This window comes from Anguilla anguilla, chromosome 4, assembly GCF_013347855.1.
Source record: "Anguilla anguilla isolate fAngAng1 chromosome 4, fAngAng1.pri, whole genome shotgun sequence".
NCBI classification, from domain to species: Eukaryota; Metazoa; Chordata; class Actinopteri; order Anguilliformes; family Anguillidae; genus Anguilla; species Anguilla anguilla.
Window position 1 is genome coordinate 39,702,527 of NC_049204.1, and position 24,043 is coordinate 39,726,569.

At 44.7% G+C, this 24,043-nt stretch overlaps 1 protein-coding gene across 9 annotated transcripts in view; it reads right to left on the bottom strand.

Moving 5' to 3' along the window:
- Positions 1-24,043, bottom strand: part of LOC118225261 (TRAF2 and NCK-interacting protein kinase-like) — a 130,516-nt gene that overhangs the window by 21,205 nt on the left and 85,268 nt on the right. For 2 of the 9 annotated variants that reach the window (XM_035413415.1, XM_035413418.1), the window contains exons 13-21: positions 18,050-18,166; positions 15,840-15,926; positions 12,525-12,713; positions 11,126-11,461; positions 8,870-9,034; positions 8,198-8,455; positions 7,291-7,400; positions 4,436-4,563; positions 2,404-2,504 (exon numbers count right to left, since the gene is read on the bottom strand). In XM_035413415.1, the coding sequence (XP_035269306.1) occupies positions 2,404-2,504; positions 4,436-4,563; positions 7,291-7,400; positions 8,198-8,455; positions 8,870-9,034; positions 11,126-11,461; positions 12,525-12,713; positions 15,840-15,926; positions 18,050-18,166 (1,491 nt within the window). The remainder of the gene's footprint in view (positions 1-2,403; positions 2,505-4,435; positions 4,564-7,290; positions 7,401-8,197; positions 8,456-8,869; positions 9,035-11,125; positions 11,462-12,524; positions 12,714-15,839; positions 15,927-18,049; positions 18,167-24,043) is intronic. The other 7 variants (XM_035413416.1, XM_035413424.1, XM_035413417.1 and 4 more) reach the window with 7 other exon arrangements.

A 24,043-nucleotide genomic window follows, 5' to 3' on the forward strand; every position in this document is an offset into this window, starting at 1 on the left:
TCTATAGCTCTTTCTTATAGCTCCGAAGGAAGATGGGTGTAAAAGCAGAAAAAATTGACAGAATGAGGGACAGAGAGAGATAGAGAAATAGCAAGATAGAGAGATGGAGAGGAAAGAAAGTAGAGGTAAGAGAGATTTGAAATTGTGCTTTTTAAACGTGGTTATTTGCTCTGATGTGTGTGTAGCAGTCAAACAGGGAAAGATGGAGAGCTATAGTATATTTGTGGGTGTGGGTGTATGTGCACAAGTTATTTTTATTTGATGTGTATTAACAGTAAAGCAAGGAAAGACAGTTGCGGCAGTTCTCATTAAAAAAAACAATTTCAGGAAAAAACATGAAAAACTATTATGATAGCAAGCTTCAGGTGCGTATTGACGATATCAGAGTGTAATTACCATAGTCATCAGTACACCTGTAAAGAACCATCTCCCTTTGATAACAGCCAATCAGCATTCCTTGACCAAAAGGCTTTAAACCACCCAGAAATGGGCACAGAGCATGCATGACACACACACCATAATAAAAAACTTTGTGGACAAGGCTTGTCAGGCTCACACAAACAATGGCAAGGAAAATTTCTAAATGCAGGGGAAGTATTCGGGTTAAAAAAACCCAACAATTCTGAGCAAACAGAAGAAGCCTGCACCAGGACACTGCTACCATTAGAATAAGTAGACACTGACAGCCTGATTTAGCTCAGTGGTGCGATATTCGCTCAGACTCGCTCAGATCTGTGATTCACGAGGAAATCACTGAAAGTACAGGGCAATGTGACAGACAGGCACAAGTGCTGAAGGGAAAATATAATGAGGCCCTGGCAGGCACCGGAGCAGAAGGTATAGAGCAATAATGAGACTGACAGGCACATGAGCTGGTAGTACAGTGGAATAATGTGACTGACAGGCTTATGAGGTTGTAGTACAGTGTAATAATGAGACTGACAGGCTCATGAGCTGGTAGTACAGTTCATTAATGAGACTGACAGGCTTATGAGCTGGTAGTACAGTGGAATAATGAGACTGACAGGCTTATGAGCTTGTAGTACAGTGTAATAATGAGACTGACAGGCTCATGAGCTGGTAGTACAGTGGAATAATGAGATTGACAGGCTCATGAGCTGGTAGTACAGTGGAATAATGAGACTCACATACTAGACTGTTGTTTGTTGATTTCTCTGGGGCATTTAACAAAATTCAGCCACATTTATTGGTTCGGAAACAATTGAACATGCATATTAATGCTCATGCCGTTTTATGGGAAATGTCCTTCTTGACAGAAAGATCTCAGTGGGTATGATACCGAGGCCAATGGAGTAACATCAAGACCATCTCCACTGACTCACCACAAGATTCAGTGGTCCTGTGTTATTTACACTCTAGACAGTTGACTGTCAGAGCTAATGCCCTGAGATGACCATAATCAAGTATTCTCATGACACAATGATTGTGCAAGTTCAAAACTACTATCAACGAATTCCAATTTTAGACTTGAATGCAGAAAAGACAAAGGAAATGGTCATGGACATCAGAAAAACACAGTCCCACCTGAGACACCTTGCCATTAAAGCAAAAACAACAGAAAGAGCTAAGGAGTCAATTGTCATTGAGTGCATGCCAAATGTCAATCAAGACTGTTCTTCTTCTACAAACTCAGGAAATTGTAGCACTCAGTCAGCAATCAGTCAGCACTGCAAGCACTTTACACCTGCTTCAATGAATCAGCACTGACCTTCAGCCTTGGTATGGCTCTCTAAATAACATCAGACAACCTATGCTGGAGAAGGTGGCATCACTCAGTAGTAAAACCATATGGAGACACAAAGAACATGAAACAACTTCATGAGGAGCGGACAGTTCGAGAAAGGAGAAAGTATAGTAGTCTTTCATCCTTCAAATCATCTGTTTGACATATTGCCATCAGGTCCCTTTAAAAGAAGAGTACTCAACAGCTTTGTGCCAATATCTGTTCATTAATGACATAGCACACATTAATCTTAATGTTTAATTTAATTTTCTGATTTACCATAGCCTGAAATTATTTTAGTGAATTTTAAGTTATTTATCCAAGTATTTATGCAATTTATGTATGGAAGCTCTTAGTACTTTCCTTAACAGAATTCTTAATTTTTCATTTGTAATTACAGTAATGTAATTTAGGAATCTCTAAATGAAATTTCTCTCATTTCATTTTTTAATGTAATTTCATGTATGATGGCCATTTCACCAGAAGTTCCCCCTGGGGGAAAAAGTTATTCTATTCTATTCTATTATATTCTATTCTATTCTATTAAGTTGTCAAGTGTAAAAGGGTGCAGTTAAGGGTATGTATGGGGATTATAAATGTGCTAGTGTTAAGTGTGTGGTCAGGAGGACGGTGCTGGTGGGTACAGCAGTCTGACTCACCGCTGGTCGGCTTGGCCTGGTCACCTCCCGACTGTCCTCCTGCTGTTTGGCTTTGGGGGTCTCCTGGGACACCACAGGGGAACTGTCTGGCCTAACAGACCCTGTAGGACAGGATGGGGGTGGGGGGTTAGCGGTGCCTTGCCTGCAAAAGGAGCAAACTGAAGGGTGAGAGAAAGAGCTAGCTGTCCCTCACTCGCTCAGAATGGAAACAGAGGAGGAAGGCGCCTGAAATGCAGCTCACATCCACAGCATAGGCACAGGAGGTTTAAAAGGCATGTCATCAATCTACTGCGAATACACATTCCATCACCGAAGATTTCGACCAAAGTCAGCTCTTTATTAGCTTGTGTCGCCTAAACCCACCTTTAATGAGGCCCCTGATAGAGGGACAGGGTGCTGTTTCATATTAGGAGGGACAGATAGAGAGAGAGAGAGAGAGAGAGAGAGAGGGTGAGAGGGGAGAGAAGAGAGGCAAAAGAGAGTGTAAGAGCGAGAGAGAGACATAACCCATTAACCCAACCAACACAAAGCAAAGACCAGTTTCATATCAACACTGCTGACCAACAAATTAGAATAAACCAAGTTATAGAACAGAAAAAGATCTGGAATATTGGACTGGAAGTCCTGCTAGGAGAGGGGCCAACAGCTCCATTAGCAGCACATGAACAAGTACATCTTTGCCTGCCATAATCTGAGGGACAAATTTATACATTTTATTACTACTACAAGCACTATAATTACTAGTAATATTAATATAGTGTTGTTTGTTTTTGTTATTACAGTTAGATATTGCAATTTTTTGTGTCAATTTATGTTCATGTATTTCTGTATTACTTTATGTACACTTTGGAAATATTTACAAATTTCATGCCAAAAGTGTTTTTAAAAAAAATTAATTTGAGAGAGAGCAAAAGAGAGAAAGAGATGGAGGAGAGAGTCAGAAGAGAATGAGAGCGAAAGCGCAAGAGATAGAAGAAAGCTAATAATCTTTAGGTTGTTGCCAAGCACAAATACCCACAATGCACCATTACCCTTGTCATCACAGCCACAAATCGATACGGTCTCGGATCTGGAGAGGCCTGCCTTAAGGTCCTCCTGTCAGTACTGCCATCCCTCCTTCTGAGAGGTAAAAACCCAGAAAGCGCACTGTGCTCCTGGGCGGAAATGGTCTAGGCTGAAATCTCAATATGTCTGGAAAATCATAGGGAGGGGAAAAAAAAAAAACCTGAACTCTCCGAGGCAAAGCTTTCCATCTTCCAACGGGGCAGCGAGCCATGAAATGAAAACCTGCAGGGGTGCATTACGGGATGGCTTTTTAAAAAACCCTTTAGAGAAATAAACAGGGTGAGGTTCATGAGGAAGAAACCTTAATGTCCTCAAAGAGAGCAGGATTTCCCTTGACAGGACACTAGCCTGAGGGCAGTTACTCTAATTAAGAAGAATAATGTGGCTGTGGGCCCCAGGTGCGTGAGGCAGCAGAGACAGGGGACAGACAGTGGACAACCTGATTTTTACACACACGCTTATTCTCATTTGTGACTTTTCCAGAAGGATAACACCATTTTATGGCTCTAATCCATTCACCATTTTTTATTTTTCACTCATAAGCACTGTGTGAACCAACAATTCTTTCAGTGCTGAGAATGACCCACTGCTGTGAGATACGCATTCACTCAAGGTTTTTGAGCAGGAAAAATGAACCATATCCATTCATGATTTTTTCCCCCATTTCACTCAATGTGCTGGGACCGTCCTTTCTGAACACTAAAGAGAGGAAATAAAACTGCACGTCACATTGACTGAGTCGTTCAAATGCCAAACCAAGAAACCAATTTATGATCTTGATGTGGATCATTCCAGCAACCTGAACACTTAGCTTCTGCCTCTGTCTGTATGTGCTGGACTCCTGCCTCAGTACCCGACCCTGCTGTTTGATTTTTGGCAACGGGAGAGGGGAGAGGGTAGGGTACCCAAGCACAGGGTGGAAAGCCCCTAGATGGCGCCCTCCGGTGGCCACTACCCTGCATCTCACCTCTGACCCGGTTTCTCTCGCTGGACCCAGCCTGGGAGCTGGGGGTGCTAGAGCTGGACGAGCTCCCACTGCTTGTCCTCTGGAGGGCCGTTTCCACGGTGAGGTCCATCTTGCGCAGGTCCGGATTGCTGTGGCAACACACAGGTGAGCAGCTGTCAGCAAGGGGGTAAGCAGAAACAGAAGGTGCCAATGTCTGCTAACTGCAGGCTCTGTGACATTATATAAAATATAAATTTTATAATAATATATTGAATATGATTTGTACAAATAATAATAAAGTATTTACGTCTCATTTCTGCCACATGAAAAAGACAGAGTATCATTACCACATACTGATTACAGGTATAGTGTTCCCTGTAACACCAGGTAATGTAATTACTTTTGCACTTGTAATATAATAAAACCAGATAATGTAGCAGCAAACCATGTTTAATGGATGAAAATTTGATGGATTGTTGAATGGTCAGAGGTAGAAAATCCAGGATCAGAGAGTAAAAGTTCCCCTCAGTATTTTGTTCCAATCACCTGAATTTGCTAATTAGTACAAGTCTTAATCCAGGAGGTAGAACTAATTTGTCAAATCAGCTTGTTGCGTTCATGGAACACATGGCAGGACTTTTACTTTCCACTTGCTAATGGTTATTAGCTTATCAGGTGGGTAACAACTTTGTCAATGAATAGTGAAATAGTGAAATAACTTCAATAAATAATATAAGAACTAACCAACCAACAGCCTATGTTCTGTTTCATTAATTTTAAGTGTCACATAAACACACATACTGTGAATTTCATGACTTCCACAAAACACAGAGAAACAGCATTACTGCAGATCTTGTCCCCGCTCACTGCAACGCCCAAAACTCTTGTTTTTTTTTTACTAGTTCAAGTCAGAGCATTTTCTATGGTTTTAGAATTCTCTCATCCTTTGTAGGATCTGTATTTTGGTTTGTGCTTAGTATAGGTGCTTAGTAAAACACTGGTGTTTTTGTGATATTGCATATGCACTCAGTGGTCTGGGAATGTTGCTAGCCAGGTTTGGCGTGCAGGCTTTAGATAAAGAAAAGACAATCTTAATGAAGACCTTACTGCAGTAATTAGTAGTGCATTTGCGGCAGCGATAACACACCTTTTGTTTCTCTGATTTCTTATTAGTTCCCTGCACACTAGCCTTCCTCAGAGATACAAACCCTTTGGCGTTTGTTCGGAACTGAAATGTTTGTGGCTTCATCTGACCATATCACATTCTTCCACTGCTCAGTAGTCCATTGCCTGTGCTCTTTGCACCATTATACTCACAAACGCACAGTGGCAGGTGTAATGATCGATTTGTGCATTGTATGGTTCCTGCTCAGTAGACTTCTGTAGGACATTTTTGACTGTTCTTTATGAAACTGCCTGCTCACACCCTTTATTAATATTTGGAGTCAATTGATTTAGAACAGCTTGCCTTAGCACCTGAAACTAATACATGGCATTGTGATACAGGGATATGTTGTTCCAACCACAGTAACCCTTTGTTAATAATGTCTTCCATGCTGACATCACCTTAGTTTCCAGTGAAACATCAGCTGTCTTCATCACTGCAGCTCCTGCCAAAACGTGCCCCAACAATTGCCCCTCTTTAAAATGTATGACTTCTAGCCATGCAAGGCTTACTTATAGACAATCAGGCCTGCACAGCATTTTGTGTTTTGTCCCTGAGCATACTGGAATGTTATCAGGCTTAACTTTGAATACACTTTGGGTTCCCAACTTACCCATGTGTTTTTACCTTATTGGCCAAAATCTGTATGTGCTTTACGAGGGAAAAAAAGTTGAAGGACATTCGGGAGTTGAAACAGTATATACATTGCATACATTAGAAAAAGCACTCCAGACTTAATGACAGAAACCTTGCAAGCTCCCACATACAGATCACATTCACTTGAGATGGCTAGATGAAGAAACAGAGCCAAGTAACTAGAATGAATGTAAGAAAACATGGGCAGCACAGTTTTGGGATATGGTTTGGTTAGTTTCTGTGCAACACAAAGTTTAGCCGCAACTTGGACTGTTTTTAAAGATGTATTATAAATGTTTTGTGGGTATTTACTCAGAAGTACTATTTTGCGGATATAACTTGGCTTCTCTATAAACAGCTAGATTGGAATCTTGATGTGTATCTCTGTGAGCCTGCATGATCTTGTGTGTGTGTGTGCGTGCACACTTAAAGTGAATTAGAGAATACATAAATAGTGATTTTGGTTAGTTATCACCACATTCACTGAAGTTGTTACATTATCTGGAATAAGTTATTACGTTATCCATTCATCTGGTTTATTACATTATCCAGCAATTTATTACCTTATCTGGTTTCACTATATTATCAGTTGAAGTTATTACATTATGACAAGTTAATACATCATCCAGTGGTATTACATTGTCCGTTGTAATAGGCCCACATGGACCAATCTGATGCTCCACAGCCCAAAACTGCCATAATTTCAGTGTCCTCTGAACTTCAGAGAAAATCATCCTTTCAGTTTGACATTTCAAATGCCTCGTGCTTATCGATCGATTTTTAATTTTCTCTGTCATTAATCCTCCTTCCGCCTCCCCCCTAGCCACCCATTCCAGTAAATTGAAAGTTAAAAGAACAGTTCTGCCCAGCCAGTGAGCCTGCGAGTAAACAGTCTTGTCCGTGAGCTGACAGCTGACATAATAATAAAAACCAAATGTCAAAATGAGTGAAGGGGAAATGAGATTTATGAGGCTGGCTGGCTGTGTGATTGGGCTGAGCAGACCGGCACGTGTCTAAGGGAAGGAGTTGTGATGAGGTGGTAAGATTGTGTCGGCGAAGGAGCTGGGCTTGGTACCTGGCCCGGATCAGCTGGGACCCGGTTCTGGGCCCCAGGCCTCCAGCTCCATTCCCAGGAGAGTTCTTCCTCACAAGGGCCGGGGAGATGGAGGTGGTCCTCTGTGGAACCTGTGGAACATAAAGTACCCAAGTCAGCACCCTAATTACACACAAGAGAGTACACACGCGCACGCGCACACACACACACACACACACACGTACAGGTGTGCCTACAGAACTCCCCAAAAGTCACTGCTTTTCCAAGGAGTACTGTACATATATAAAATATTGTCTTGTGCCATCACCATTTTCATGAAAATTCCCCTTCCCCAGGTCGAATTTTGATTGGTTTATTCTATTTTGCCTTACGCTGTAAATTAATTCATGGATATCACAAACTATCGACAATGGACAATTAATTCATCACAATGTCCTTATGGCCACTGCTTCCCTTTGCTGATGTCATCTTTCCCTGGGAGTTTCATCCTCACGGCACCTAAGACACCAGCACCACTCCTTGTGAAGCACCAGCAAGTCGCAACATCAATCGCCACTCTTTCAATGTTCCTGAAGTCACCTCTTCAGGCCGTAGCAGCCATTATTATTGGCAGCCAGGCCCGTCCAGCATTGTTATTCACGACCTTACCCAGCCAGGATGTTATTTTCTTGATTAATGGATGCGCAAAACCTGTGAGGTAGCCTCTGCCTAGCATACAACAGCAGTCCCTCATTTTCCCAGGTTTCCATTAATAATGTTTCCATTATTCTGCTTCCTACATGTTCGCCAGCATGGGGACGAGCACATTCCAATACCTGGATCAAAACCGTTTGCTTACTGGGTGGTAATCTCAACTTTGTTAAATGTTTGTTGACATTTTACATTTTACATCATCCCGCGCAGTTTGAATTGCAACTTGGCATCCCACCAGAGATGGCCGCACCTTTGGCGGGATGTCCTCCTCCCTCAGCCAGGAGGTGCGGTCGAACTTGTCCTCGCGGCTGGCGATGCGGGGGGGCAGCGGGGGAGTCTCGGAGGTGGGGTCCGAGTTCTGCCGCGGCATCTCGGGTCGCTGGGAGACCAGGCCTTCCTGGAAGGCGGACACGCCCTTGGCGGACTGGTCGTGGAGGGACTGGGACCCCGTCATGGAGGAGCTGTGGGACTTCACTGGGACCAGGTGGGCCATCTGAGGGGGACATGTTCCCGGGGAGCGTATCAGAGCTGGGCCCGCCCCGGTTTGACAGACTGTGACAGCGGGCTGATAAATTAAAACTGCAGTGCCCAATACAAGAGCATCAGCAACTTTCAGACAGTCAGCAAAACAGAGAAACACAATAAAGGAAAAAATAATAAAATTAAGGCAGAATACAAAAAAAGGATATTCTCTGATTCTCCTTGCTAAGGCCACTCCAACAAGGTGATGCCAATACTTGTGCAATGTCGTAGCGGAGACGTCAAACTCTCACGACACCACTGACAACGTCCCCAACACAGCTACAGCTGGGCCAGGCGCGAGATGGCGCGGCCTCAGGAGAGGACAAGAGCATGTAGGAGGGGCCAAAGTGAGAACGGGGCGGGGCTATGTGCCGAGGGGCCGTACCTGGGGCTCCACAGCCCGGTGCATGGGTGGGGTCCTGGCGGGCTGGATGCCACCACTGCTGAAGGACTCGGAGCGGGGCGGCAGGGCGGGGTCCGAAATTCGATTGGCCACCTTGTGCTGCAGTGCCGGCGAGCTCTGGCGGTTCAGTTTGGACCGCTCCTCCACCTGCAACCCCCCCGGGAGGAACACACGTCACGGCGAGCAGGCGCTGCCCGTTTCCCAGCTCCCCCCGCCAAATCTTCCCTCAGCTTCTAATCTCCCAGTACTTCTATATCATTAAAAAAAAATAAACAACAGCCTGTACAGGAAAAATAATTATATAGCAAATTACAAGATTTTAATACATTGCATCCATTGAGCTTAGTTTCACAGTATGCACAAAATGGACCTACAGTGCAAGTAATGCATGAACACATCGGAGAAACCATTAATTCATCTGTTAGTGAAGGCCACGTTAAAAAAAACCCTTAAAGACCTAAAGGAAACAGGGATGATGTGTCATGAAAAATAAATGCAACATGTTAGGAAAAGATAAAATCAATAATTCTAAAGAAGAGGAGGGGGGAATCCATGCACCCACACCAAAGTCCCTCCAGAAGGAAAAGAAGCTACAGTCAGCGGCAGCCAGTAATTGCATGTCGGCCCAGCGGCTCATGCAGATACCAGTTAGAGTCCCCTGCCACCCTTCTATAAGCACCTGGAAAGGGGAAAGAACAGCCCAGTTAAGAGTTAGGGGACGAGCGAGGGGTGCGTGACGGGGCGAAACGGGTTTTGGGTGTGTGCGACACATTATGGTATTTTTATGGCTCTGTGTTTCTGTGGGCTACAGATGTATTCTGTGTTTCTGAATGCGTTCAGAATTAGTATCTTGGTTCTTGATTAGCATAGTTAACTTGCACTAGTGCTTCAGTGATGATGCGTATAAACTCACAGGTTTGAGAATGCCCTTGCCAGGTCTGGCACTATTGCTGTTATAACTCAGATGGATGTTATCTTTCATTGTAAGCTGGTCTAGGTAAGTTAAATGCAATGTAGTGTAATGCAAACTAATGTAATAAAAAGCAATGTAATTGAAACATCCTGCCAGTGTAACTAATGACTGATTTCAGGTCAGTAGTCTTCCCACTGAAAATGAACCATGTCTGCACCCCAAAACCCGCTTTCTCCCTTGTGTGAAGTCCTCCCTCGTCCCCAGTCTGCTGGTAAGAGAAATGAAGTTATCGACCCACGATAGGTGGGGGAGGAGGTTTGTAAGCCGCAAGTGTACATCAGAAAATTAACCCCTGCTGAGAGAATAAACAGAATTAACAGTAAATACCAGTAATTTTTATAATTCTATGGAAAGTAGGAAGGAGAGGGGGGGCTTGATGGATGAGTATGAAGCACACTGCTCCCCTGCTATCCAAACAACACCAGTCAGAATTAACAGGGTTGTCAGTGTGAACCGAAAGTCTTAGGCATAAGTTAAAGGGGCGGGCCAACACTCCCTCATTGACTGCCTGACTTGGGTCATTTACTCATTGTTCTTTTGGGGGGGAGGCGGGGGGGCGATGTGGCTGCTCTGGTGCCAGAGCAGGGTGGACTAATGGCAGGACCATATGGGAGTTGACAGAGCAGAAGTAATCTGGTTGGTCGCTGGGTTTTTCCAGGTGACTAGGCTGCGAGGTAGAGAGCTGATGTAAACGGGCAGGTGAGGTCATCGCTGGCACAGGGGCTTCGGGAAAATGGGTGGGGAGGAATTTTATCTGCTCTATGTACAGCCACAAAAATGTTGGCACTATGCACTATGTTAGCTGCTATACCCAGCTCACTAAACCCGTATGTAGTACAAGACCCCCAATGGTCCATGTCAAGGTGGTGATCCTGCCTGCCTGCAAATCTCTCTTCAGATGAGGGGTCCTTTAGCAAAGGACACAATTGGCTGTTTGGTTGGCAAGAAAAAATGAAAAGAGTCCCCAATTAGTCCCCAGGCAAAGAGCTGTGGCATGCTTATGATTTACCATTAGTACCCTTTCTCTGGGCCTATATGAATAAAACATCTCATAGAAAGTGTGCTGATCTAGGATCAGTTTTTACTTTTAGCTCACAGTGAACAAGGTAATCATATGTGGATGGAAAACTGATCAAAGTTCAGTAGCCTTACTCAGAGGTGCTTTAGGTATACCAGCCCAGACATTCACGTAAAGCACTGCTCAGTGGCATGCAGGTGGGAGACAGGGAGAGGACACTGGCCCTAGGCTGGAGCTCCTGACTAACCGCTCGGTGGTCCCGGCCGGGGCTGCGCCCACGGTGCCCCGCCCCGGACCGCTGGGCCTTCAAGTCACGAACATGATCGTTAATGTCCTGGGCAAGGTCCAGGAGGTCCAGCTCACTCCACACCCTAATTTTGGGTATGTTCTGGGAGGGTCTCCGCAGCTGCTCTATGGCCTCCTCCCTGCTGCGAGGGGGTGGGTTAGGGGGGGTGGAGGACTGGTGATAGGGGGCGTGGTCGGGGAGGCGGAGGAAGCGGGTGGGACGGGCCTCCCCGTGGCTGAAGGAGTGGTGCTGTCGAGGCGGGATGCGGGGAGAGTTACTTTTGGACCTTTGCATGACCTGAAAAATGGGACCACAGAAAGAGTTAAACAAAGTGGTCAACACCGGGGTCGGGCTGTTAGACGAAGCTGCACGGTTAAACACGGGAGGGTTGCCATCAGCGTCAAGTTCGCCGCAAGCTAAAAAACAGGAAAAGGAAATGTACTTCTAAAAGACACACCCCCATCCTGAAGATCTGTGCAGAGTGCTGTTCTGACTCTCGCTGGGTAAAGTGGGAGTATATTTGCTTCAGAAACAAACTCTGGGCTTGTTCATACAAACTAAATGATGCATTTGTGGAGAAATCTAAACTCTGCATCAACCTTGTCCACCACAGTGTGCACATCCCTGCTGGTCAAACTAGCTGAGATGTCCGCACACCGACGCAAATTCGGAGATTGCCTGCAATTGGTCAGAAACATGGGTGGCTGTGTGGGCTGCGTCCTGCCTCCTTGTCTGATCGTGCAGACAAACATAGGATCTCCTTTCTTATTTTCATTTGTTGCAGCCCTAAATAATCTACAACAACTTTGAAATCGCTGACGTCCATCTGTCAAAGTTTGTGCTCCGTTACTGGAGCACAAAAAAATTATTTTCTGTGTTTGGTGCGGCAAACGTTCTCACTTCTGTGTTTCCTGTGGTTAACACTATCGCAGAATCTGAATCTGCGCCCTCCCCCATTGGTGTGGAGTGTCACTAAACAAGCAGCTAAAAGTCTGAACTGTTCGGCTCTGGTTCGATTTGGGCTGACTTTGCCTTCTTATCAAGTATACTCCCACCTCAACAGCCAACACCCCAAACCCAAAAAACACAGACACTCTGACACTATCTGAGCTATGTCAGCCATCTAATTAGGATCTCCAATGCTGAAAAAAACAAAGTCAACAGTCAGTCTGACAGAAATTATAAAAAATGAACACAGCAGAAGGGGCCGCCCGTGGTCCCATGTAAGTGTCTCCTTGGGGACGTTTGTCCCTCCGGGACTCTGCTCCACCGGGCCAGACAGAGATTTGGGGATTGTGGTCCTTTTCCTGCAGGAGCCCCTAAGTGCACATGATGGGGGTGTGGGCGGGGGCAGTCATACCTCTTTGGCCCAGGCGGGTTTGTCATTGGGGTTGACGGAGTCCTTGTAGTGGTAGAGCTTCTTGTCGCTGGACCGGGAGTCTTGCTGCTGCTGCTGCTGGAGGGAGACCAGGTAGGCCCTCTCCTGCTGGAGCTGCCTCTGGAGCCGCTCAGCCTGCCTCTGCTCCTCCAGTTGCTTCCGCTTGTACTCCTGTACACACACACACACACACACACACACATACACACACACACACACACACACACATACACACACACACATACACACACACACAAACACACACAGGCACACACGTACGCACAGACACACACGGACACACACACGCATACACACACACATGCATGCACACACACACAGACACAGACACATACACACACATGCATGCACACATACACACATACATATGTGCACACACACACACATGCGGGCACGCACACACAAATACATCCACACACATACAAACACAGAGGAGGAGGAAGATCAGTGTTCTATCACATGTGAAAAGCACATTGAGTCACCCTGAAAGACACATGAACATGCAACATGAAACACAATGAAGCACGAGCAGAGTTTGCAGGGAGGAAATGACAGGCATATGCAGAGGAAGAGGGCCAGGAGCCAGCACACTAAAGGTGGGCAGGGCTGTCCCATTTGCTTTGCGTCTTTATGTCATTGGACCGTGTAGAAGTATCATCTAATCCTCACGTCAGAGGCCAATGCGACCAGATGATATTTAATAAAAAAATGGGTGGGGGTTTGGGGACAACAGGAACATATGTGCTCTTGGTAGGGGTGCGGGTTACATAACTCCACTGAGAAATGGTTGTGTCGCGGGCAGGGCTGCTATCCTGGCCTGCCAGCACAGTGCTGTACGAACCTCAATGAAATTTCAACCGGGAACCAAAAAAGAGCTGCGCAGTCTGTCAGGAACATACACTAGATGGCCAAAAGTATGTGGACACCTGACATCCAACATCTCATCCAAAAGTATGGCCATTGATATGGAGTTGGTCCACCTTTTGCTGCTATAACAACCTCCAATCTTCTGGGAAGGCTTTATACCAAATGTTGGAGCATTGTGGCAGGGATTTGCTTCTATTCAGCCAGAAGAGCATTAGTGAAGTCGGACACTGATTGGGGGATTAGGCCTGGCTCACAGTTGGCTTTCCAACTGATCCCAAAGGTGTTGGATGGGGTTGAGGTTAGGGCTTTGTGCAGGCCGGTCAAGTTCTTCCACACCATCTTGACAAAACCATTTCTATATGGACCTTGCTGTGCGCCTGGATGCATTGTCATGCTGAAAAGGAAAGGGCCATCTCCAAACTGTTGGGGAAGCACAGAATCGTCTACAATGTCGTTGCATTAAGATTTCCGTTCACTGGAAATAAGGGGCCTAGCCCAAAACCATGAAAAAACAGCCCCAGACTAAGGGGTGTCCAGATATTTTGGTCATATTGTATATGAGCTGTGATCCATTCACTGTGCCTATGGGCGGATGAGTGAAATAAAACTCCCGGCCTCGGTCTCTGAGATTTGCGGTTGGGTGGGGGGAGTTTGAGGATGGGGGTCAGAGAAAAGACAGGCGCTACATGGTAATATACTGCCAGAGCCAGGCTCGTTCTTCACCAAAACGGCTCTGGTTGGATTGAACGTGTTTTATGTTCTGCTGTCGGCTGGCCGTAAACCGTCCTCCGTCCTGCTTGTTATTGGATGGACGGGGCGAGGGAGAGAGGTGGCATATTCGTAACCGTTTCAGAGGATGATTTAGACTGGCTTCTGACAGCCGGCCAGCTTCTTCTGAGGCCAAGAGACCCGACAGAGGGATAAATCAGCTTATCTTTCTGATTCACAGTCATGGGACTCCTGGATTTATTTTATTTTATGTACTCTCACCAGCTCCACTGGAAAAATAAATGTTAACTCAACATTCAGAGAATAGTAAAATAAAAACATCTCTCAAAATGGCTACTTTTTTGTCATTTTCATTTTAAAATGCTAGAGGTCTTTATTTGTAAACACAACGGAGTACTGTACTACGGGTTTTCTGGTGTCTCTCTTTTGAAGGGCCAACTGAATGTTCACAGCATCGGGGGCATAATTTCCCAATCTCTGCACATTCACTTCATCACCCTTTTCAAGGTGAGGTTCCTCTGTTATGTCCACTGACACTGTACTTTTTATACTTGTCTTTCGATTTTGATGTAAAGTGGCTTTGAGCACTTGAAAAAGCGCTATATAAATAAAGTGTATTCTTATTATTTAAATAAAACAAAAAAATCTATCCACCACCAATGACACTACAGGTGCTCCTCACACTCTCCTATCCCCTCCTGCCCCTGACACAGGGTGCGGCATAGAGGGCATCCAGCATGGGTAACAGGTTAAGGGCCCTCCAATCAGAGTTCTCCCTGAGGGGTTAGGGTTCTGTGAATTCTGTGATTCACTCTCTGGCATGAGCAGAGTCCCAAACATTTGGGGTTTTCAACCTTTCCTGGTCCAGGGACCCCTACCTACACTAAAAAAATATTATAAAACAAAATATATGACATTCTTTTTCTTATAGTGGGCACCCCCTGGGTGCCTACCATTAGTTAAAAAGTGTCATATAAAATTGTTTTTTAAAAACCGAAATATTTTCCCAAATCTATATATAGTCATTGCATATAAAGTCTGGCCAGGGACCCCCCTGCAGTACAGTCAAAACCCGCAGGGGACCACATACCCTCTGCTGAAAACCCTGCCGAACATAAAGCATGTCTACGCACTGAATCAATGTAGAAATGCAGAGTGTGTGGTCATTAATTCAGCATTCGCATTGACAAACATGGTGTGCCATACGACTGGATACATTTAACAAGGGGCAGCAGGCGCCAGGTGGCAGTCCCCAAATAAAATAAAAATGCACAGATATATGTTAATAAAGTACATATGGGCACGCACGTACACAAACTGTGCACTCGCGTAAATGTGAAAATGAAAACAGGTGCTCTTTTTTACTGGATGTTCCCTGGCCTCAGCTTTATGACATCCTCAGTTAATCAATCGGTAAATAAAAAAACCGATAAACAAACTTATAAATCGTAAAAAACCATCGGTACGACGATTGGTGGGATGAACAGCAGGACGTTTGCCTTTGCCACGTCTCCCTCTTGCCAAGTAGACACGCCCATGTCAGGGCTCATATAGGTACGATGAAGTGGGGGGGTGCGGGGGTCACATCACAGGTAGGCACAGGGGTTACAGGGGCAGGGGCGGGGGTTGACTATGGAGGGTGGAGGTGGGTCCAGGGGAGGAGCAGGGGCCCCACTCCTTTACCAGAAGAAGAGCCTGCTCCTGGAGGAGCTGCTGCTGCAGGATCTCCAGCTGCCTCTGCTCCTCCTCCAACTGTCTCCTGATATACTCCTACACCACCCGGCCAGCGTGAGGGAGAGGAGAACACAGTCACCCACACTGACACTGCTCTACCCACCCCAAGAGAGAGGGAGAAAAAGAGAGAAAGAGAGAGATAGAGACGGGAGACAGGAGAGAGGAGAGAAACAAAAGAGTGCGAGACAGAGAGAGACAGATGGGAGAGAGAGAAGGAAGACAGAGAAGAGAGAAATAGACAGACAAGCAGAAACCAAAGTCATATGATTTCCAGCTACCGAAGTGAGAGCCATCGAGACAGGCTGTGCCGGATGAGAATGAGAAAGAAAAAGACAAAGGAGAGAGTGACAGATAGCAAGAGAGAGAACCGCAAACTGGAAAAAAAGCAAAGCGTTAGCCTCTGAGCCAACGTGCCCAGCGGAAATAAAAGAAGTCACAGGTGGCTGGGTCAAATCAGCCACCATACTCTCGCTGTTACTTCCTGCAGAGAAGAAAGGCAGTCATAGGGCAGGGACAGGACCTATCACAGCAGAGACCCGGACTGTCGCCATGGACCTCCGCATAGCACCTCCAGGGCCACCACAGACTTAACGACCGGTTGTCGTGCTGTGGGAAGTTGGTTCCTTTGAGGTTTGGACTATTTTTCAGACAAGCAGCCCTGAGTAGCTCTAGAGGTCACTCACTCTGCACGCACTGTGCCTCACGTCATCTCACTTCATCTGTATGTGGGGAGAGGGCATGCCCGCCCTTAGTAAGCGTGTGCGAGTGTGTGTGTGTGTGTGAGTAAGAGATTAAAGCTATGCCTGTGTATACAAGTCTGACCCTCCAACGACCCCATGATGCCTTCAGAGAAACTCAGTAATGGTCATGTCAGCAAACCTTATTCACTTCATCCAAGGGAACAATCATAGCAAGAAACCCTCTCATTCACTTTATACAGGGTAACAGTTATATCAATGGACTTTGTTCCGTATTCACTTACACGGTAATGGTCATATACACAAACCCCTTGCTTCTCATTTACATTGTATATAGTGAAGGAAATATCCATGACCTCAAATCATAACCAATTTTAAAATACCAGAATTCATATACCCACAAACCAGATTGTTTTTCTCACACTAGAGAGTGCTGCAGTCATATTTCCATGACACTTGTTTTTGAAGGGGAACTTCATCCAAAATTGCTGCCCATGATTCCTTACAATATTTTTAGTTTAGTTTTGTTAGGTGTGAATTGGACTTCAGTGGATGGTTCACACAGGATGTAAATAAAAAGGTTGTGCAAATAAACAACTACATTTTTTTCTGATTCAGTACAAGGCATAGACAATAAAGGCACGTACAGCTTTGGTGAGTGCATGCGCCCCGCCATCAATTCTCTGCTGCGTTTATTATCATATTTGTATCATAAGTGTTCTTGAATTTGCGATGTTTCAGAATTTGCAGCACGTTTCCTTTTTACATTTGCTTTGGCACATTCCCATTGTTGCATTGGCCTTTAGCTTCTTCTTTTTTTTGAAGGTACAACTTGTACTTTCTGAAAGGTTTTCCTTTTACATTGATTTGTTTATTAATATTTATTTATTATTTATGTTTTCTTATATTTATACTTATAGAATTTTAATAATTCATATTTAATTATATTTTCATATGCTTTATGTCAAGACATTTAAATTGCTTGAATCTTGAAGTTCTGGAGCAATAAAGAACAGAGCCACTTTGCACAATGCAAAGGTAGTGTTAATCTTCTGTGTGGGTATGACAGTGTGTGGTAGTTAGGGGGGTGTGGGTTGGGGGGGGGGGGGGGGGGTTGAACCGCCACTGTTATGATTAATGTATCTGTACCAGGTCTTAAGAGGAAGATACAAGATGTTGTTAAAGAATATTGTATTATTAAGACTGATTATTCCCTGTGGCAAAATGGGTAAAATAAAATAAAACCATTTACTAGCTGGCTGTATTTGTTTTGCATAGTTAAACACTGTCCCAATAAAGAAAACAGTGAAGTACTGTGCAAATCATTTCAAAATGTGAATTATAGGAGTCTGCGTTTGTGAGTGTTTGAGTATGTGTGTGTGTGTCCCTGTGCATGTGTGAGAGAAAGAGAGAGAGAAAGAAAGCACTATATGTTTTCACTGTACATGAGAGTTTGTGCACCTGCTCACGCTCTGCCTGCCTCCTCTCCTCCTCCCTCCTGAGCTGCTCCATCTCTTCATATCGCCGGCGCTGCTCCCGCTCCTGCTGCTTCCTCAGCTCCCGCTCCCGACGCTGCTGCTGCAGGAAGGAGCAGAGGGTTCCATCACAACACAGGCTTTACATCTCCTCCATACCATCACAGCACAGGCTTTACACCTCCTCTACACATCACAACACAGGCTTTACACCTCCTCCATACCATCACAGCACAGGCTTTACACCTCCTCTACACATCACAACACATGCATTACACCTCCTCCATACCCTCACAACGCAGGCTTTACACCTCCTCTACATATCACAACACAGGCTTTACACCTCCTCCATACCATCACAACACAGGCTTTACACCTCTACACATCACAACACAGGTTTTACAACTCCTCTACACTGTCACAACACAGGCTTTACAACTCCTTTACACATCACAACACAGGCTTTACACCTACTCTACACAAGTGTTTCTCAACCCTGGTCCTAGGGACCCACTGCCCTGCATGTTTTAGATGTCTCCCTGCTCCAACACACCTAATTCAAATGAATGGGTCATCACCAAGCTCTGCAGAAGCCTGATAACAACCCATTCACTTGAATCAGGTGTGTTGGAGCAGGGAAACATCTAAAACATGCAGGGCAGTGGGTCCCCAGGTCCAGGGTTGAGAAACACTGCTCTACACCAACACAACACAGACCTAACACCTCCTCTACACCAACAAAACACAGGCTTTACACCTCCTCTACACCATCACAATACAGGCTTTACACCTCTACACATCACAACACAGGTTTTACACCTCCTCTACACATCACAACACAGGCTTCACACCTCCTCTATACCATCACAACACAGGCTTTACACCTCCTCTACACATCACAACACAGGCTTCACACCTCCTCTATACAATCACAACACAGGCTTTACACCTCCTCCACACCATCACAACACAGGCTTTACACCTCCTCCACACCATCACAACACCGGCTTTACACCTCCTCTACACAATCACAAAGGCATGCTTGATGAATTTGACCTCCTCTACACCATCACTTCACACACTTGATATCTCCTCTACACAACATGTCCTTTAATTATTCTCTCACCACCACTACACAGACTTTAAATCAGTGTTGCCCAATCATGAGACATGGAGAGCCAAGAGTTTTCATTCCAAGCAATCTGCCAATCAGCATACTGCTGATTTCACTTAGTTTTTCTTTCTGGTTGAAGGTGTGTTAATTAGTGAAATCATCAGATGTAGCGATCGAATGGAATAAAAACCTGCATACCCTCGGCTCTCCATGGCGCATGATTGGGCAACACTGGTTTAAAGTCTGTGTAGTACTGGTGAAGAGCACTATACATCAAAAACATGCTTTACATCACACACTTTACACCTCCCCTAGTCCATCACAACAAATGCTTGATGATGTTCACATCCCCTGTATAACGACAATGCAGGAGTTATATCTCCCCTACTCCATCAAATGCCCTTTTTCTCTTCCGCTACACCACCACAATGCACACATTATAACAACTCTATTGCATCATAATACACACTTACATAACACTCCATATTCCATCAAAACCCACTTTACACTTCTGCTACACCTAATCAATAAGCATTTAACACCACCACAAGAAAAGGTTTACATGTCTCCAACACCACCCAAACACACAGTTTACATAATATAAATATAAGCCTTCTCCAAAAGAATAATATTACACAATACTGTTCCTTCTCATTACCTACTAATGTTTTAGTACAGAGAAAAATGGATCAGCAGGTGTCAGTGTGTCGCGCTGGTCTAGTTTTCCCACCACTAGGTGTCAATGTTTCTGCCCACTTTTTACACAAAGGATGGCCTACTGTTTGATCTTGATTCTGTGGGCCTAGCTTGACACGGAAATCAAGAATCCTGAAATTATGACAGTTCCTATCACACCTCGGGCTCCCCAAACCCTCTCTAGCTGTTCTTCTGTCAATAGCTATGCTACTGAAACTGATGATTTTGATTGCACTTCTATTTTGTTGCAACATTATGTATTATTGATATTTTTGTGTTGCAAATTTATTATTTTACTAAGTTGTAAATCTTGCTATTGTGTAAATCTCTTGTATTTTTCTTGAACAAGCTTAAATAGTTTACAGTCAACCCTAGGTTTTCACATTTGTTTTTGCCTCCAACCTGTAGCTCTGTCGCTCTTAACCCAGATTTACGCACTTGACTTCTCTTGATAAGAGCGTCTGCCAAATGCTAGTAATGTTATGCAATGTAATGACACAAGCTGAGGGGGGCACTGTTGGGCTGTTTCCCAAAAGGACAAATTGTGGTTAATCATTTTGAGAAGACTGATTCTGTCCCGTCCCGCTGCTCTTCTGAAGCTAATGACAGAATGTAAGGACCACGGCCATACAAAGGGAAGTAGCTCCTACATGTTACTCCCACTACAATGGAGCCAATGCTCAACATTCTCACAGTGCCATTTAAAAAAGCGTACCAGGCTTACACAGCTGCTAGGTGATTAATTACAGGCGCTGGTCCTTAAGGACACAAGGAGAGAACTCGCTCCCGAGGAACAGCAAAAGCAAACAGGGAAACATTCTCACTCGTTCCACTCGCGCTGCGGCGACGTGCGTTGAGCTCAGGGGAGACGCAGGGGGAGCCGCTTCACTTACGCGCTGCTGCATTGCAAGTCATTGGGCTTCTCAGTGTCCCCCGGCTCAGCAATGAGCATCTCCGAATGATGCAAGCGGCCGCAATCATTTATTAGCATAATTTTCTTGGGCATGAAAATGCAAAAATGGGAGATTTTCTGGTGAATTTTCTAGAGATGAGATGCCGCTCGGTTTCTTTCCCGTGCACAGTCACTCGCGGGAACAGGAAGGGTTCCCTTTCAGCTGTGAACCTGCAGGCAAGACGGACCTGGGCCAGGGGCAGGCTGCCGGGGTAGTACAGATGGTTTACAGAGCCACTGCTACCAGCAAACTCTCACGCTGCCTGGAAAGCCAACGGTACCAAAACCTCTTTAAAAATATGTCTCATTATGGTGATTTTTTACATGTTGACATGGAACAAATTGTCGTGTAAACAGGGGAAAACTGCACATCTTTAGACACATAGAATGAAGATGTCAACATGTCAGTTTTTGACGTGTTCATTTTTCACATTAGAATTGAACTTGTTGAAGTGATTCAAATGTACGGAAAGCAAAGCATAGCTTATGTTAAGGTCTGCATCAGAATCTCATTAATATAACAGAATATTCACAAGCTCTGGAAGTTTGTGTTAAGGGGTACACACTCAGGAAATGTCGTAGCGGTGACACATGCCTTGATGCAATATTCTAATAAACACCCAATTCCTGCATTGATATTGGTTGAGGTTCTTTGGGGCAGTGTTGGGGCAAGCAATAACGCCAGTGTTTCTTTAGCGTGTTGGGGCAAACAACGTCACCTTTACACAACAATTGATTTATGCCGTGTCAACAGGACAAAAATAACCGCAATGAGAGATTTTTAAAGACGTTTTGGTTTTGGACGAAAGCCTTCTATAGGAATACACCAAGCTGAGGGACATCGGCACTGGCCAGGAGTGATCTGCCCCAGATCTCTGACGGAGAGGTCACACTTCACCGATGGCCACCACCTCATTTGCACCAATTTGCATTCTTTGCTCAAGGCATTCGTGCTGCGAACTGGAGAGGAAAGAGATTGCTGATTTCAAGAATTCCTCCTGGTTGGTTCCTACACAGTTTTGCATTCTAGAAGAGTCGGTAACTCCTCTGATACAGCCGCAGAATCCGAACTACAGCATCTCAGTTGAGGAACAGCTAATGATAACTCCGTGATTCTTGAAGAGGTAAACAAAAGTTTGTCAAACTGGGGAAGTAGTTAGTGAAATGTAATAAAAGATAACGACACAAAGAAATAATCAATGAGCAGGGCTTGTCAAAGTGACAAGTTTAATTACAATGTCGCCTTTGTGCCTTTCCTTGTCGTCTTACACATCCGCACCGCGTCCCCTTCTTCCACATCAAAACACTGCTGCATGCTGATTGGCCCGAAAGGCCGAACGACATCCTCACGCTATTCCCGGCTTAACGCAGCAGAGATAGATCACGTGGTCTCAACCGCAACACAACATTCACACTGCCTTTTCAACACAGCGGAGATGCGTGGAACTGCCTCCACCACCGGACTGCTCGTACCCCGCCTCTGTGACACGGCTGTGAGAATTCAGGAAAAATGAACCGCTCACAGACCCTCCGGTTTTCACCGCTCGTCTGAAGGGGTCTGAAGGGACCCCAATGGGCACGATCCAGCAAGAACTAAAACAGGAACTTATCTATGTTGACAACAACCCCTGTCCTTTGCTAAAAGCTAAAAGACACAACAAATAACTTCCTTCTGCCCCTCCACTAACGTAGGAACCAAAATAAGTCTTAATATCTGAGTATTGCAACACTATTTTTTAAAACTGTACCCATTAGTCATACATATTTATAGTGTTTGTTGGAAACGTACATAAACAAAAACACTTATAAACGGAGCCCAAGAATAGCCTGAGCTCATTTTCATCCTTACACGAGGAGAGAACCTGCTCGCAATTAGCAACAAAACTTAATAGGGAAATGTTCCCAAACAATTACACAGTGCGGCAGCCTGCTCAAACAATTTGAAATATTTATTGTAATATTCATAATGTTTTTTCAGGGTTTTGTTCAATTTTGAACCTCCTTTTCTGTTTTCCTCCCTGGTTTGGAATGCTTAAAGTCATTTCAGGCTAATCCCTTTCTTACAACATCCGCATCCATTTCGAAATGTGTGCAGTCAGCCACAACTTATTTTCACTCTAGTGCAGCTGGCTACGGCAGACCGGATTATTTTTGCCATTATCATATACTGAGTACTGAATAACGATATTGAGCACCCTGCCGACAGGCACAGTCTCGATTAGATATTCAGGGCTATCATCAGTGTGGCTTTTAGTATGTCTGGGGCTTTAGGCTTCACTACCCTCCAACAGCACGATACATTCTAATTCCTCCTGCTAGCTCCCGTTTTAGCTTTGCCTCTGTGAGCCTCCTGGAGCCTGTATAACACACAAGACAATTCCATAAACGTTACTTTCAGTGTAAAGCATATGGCATATATGTTTCTCTCCGTGAGACAGTGTATCAGAGGAAGGACGCCACTGCAGGAAGCACAGGGCTGGTAAAGCTGTGCTGTGGGTGTGGCAGAGTTCGATTTCTGCATAATCAAGCTATGTGACTGAATATTCCAGGCCGCCAGTTCATTGGGTGGATCAGCATTCAATTTATTGCCGCTTACGACCGTTGTCTCTCATCAACATTCAGGAAGCCAGGCCTACAGTATGAACTCTGCATAAAATAACGGATAGTTCATTGATATTATTATTCTTCCTGACTGAAAGTGTGAGCAAACGCAGATCTTTCGGCAGTGAGTCATCATTCACACAGAAAGAGGAGCAGGTTAGGGTTCCATTATTTCTGTTGAAAAGGTTCAGTTCTTTCTCTTGAAAAGGTTTGGTTATTCCCATTCAGAATTCAATAATAAATGAGCAGCAGAATAGACCAACACCAAATAATTACAAACGTGCATCCCTAGTAGAACATGTTGTCAGCGTGAAATCCAGGAAATGCAACCAGCAAGAAAGCCCTAATAACTCTCTAACACGCTGCAAATATGGTCATATTTTTAGCGTGCCTTTGATTGTTATGGTCTATAAGTTCTGTGAATATATTCATAAAATATTTCTGCTCAATGCTTTCCAGTGAAGATGAGGCTAACGATTCATCAGCACATTCATCAGTCAAATGTTGTTGATAGATAGGCTGTTCCCCTCTAAATAACATGTGCATCTCTGAGTGTGCATCTTTTATAATAAATGTATTATAAATGTAGACGCTGAATTCCTTTGATGTTCATACCT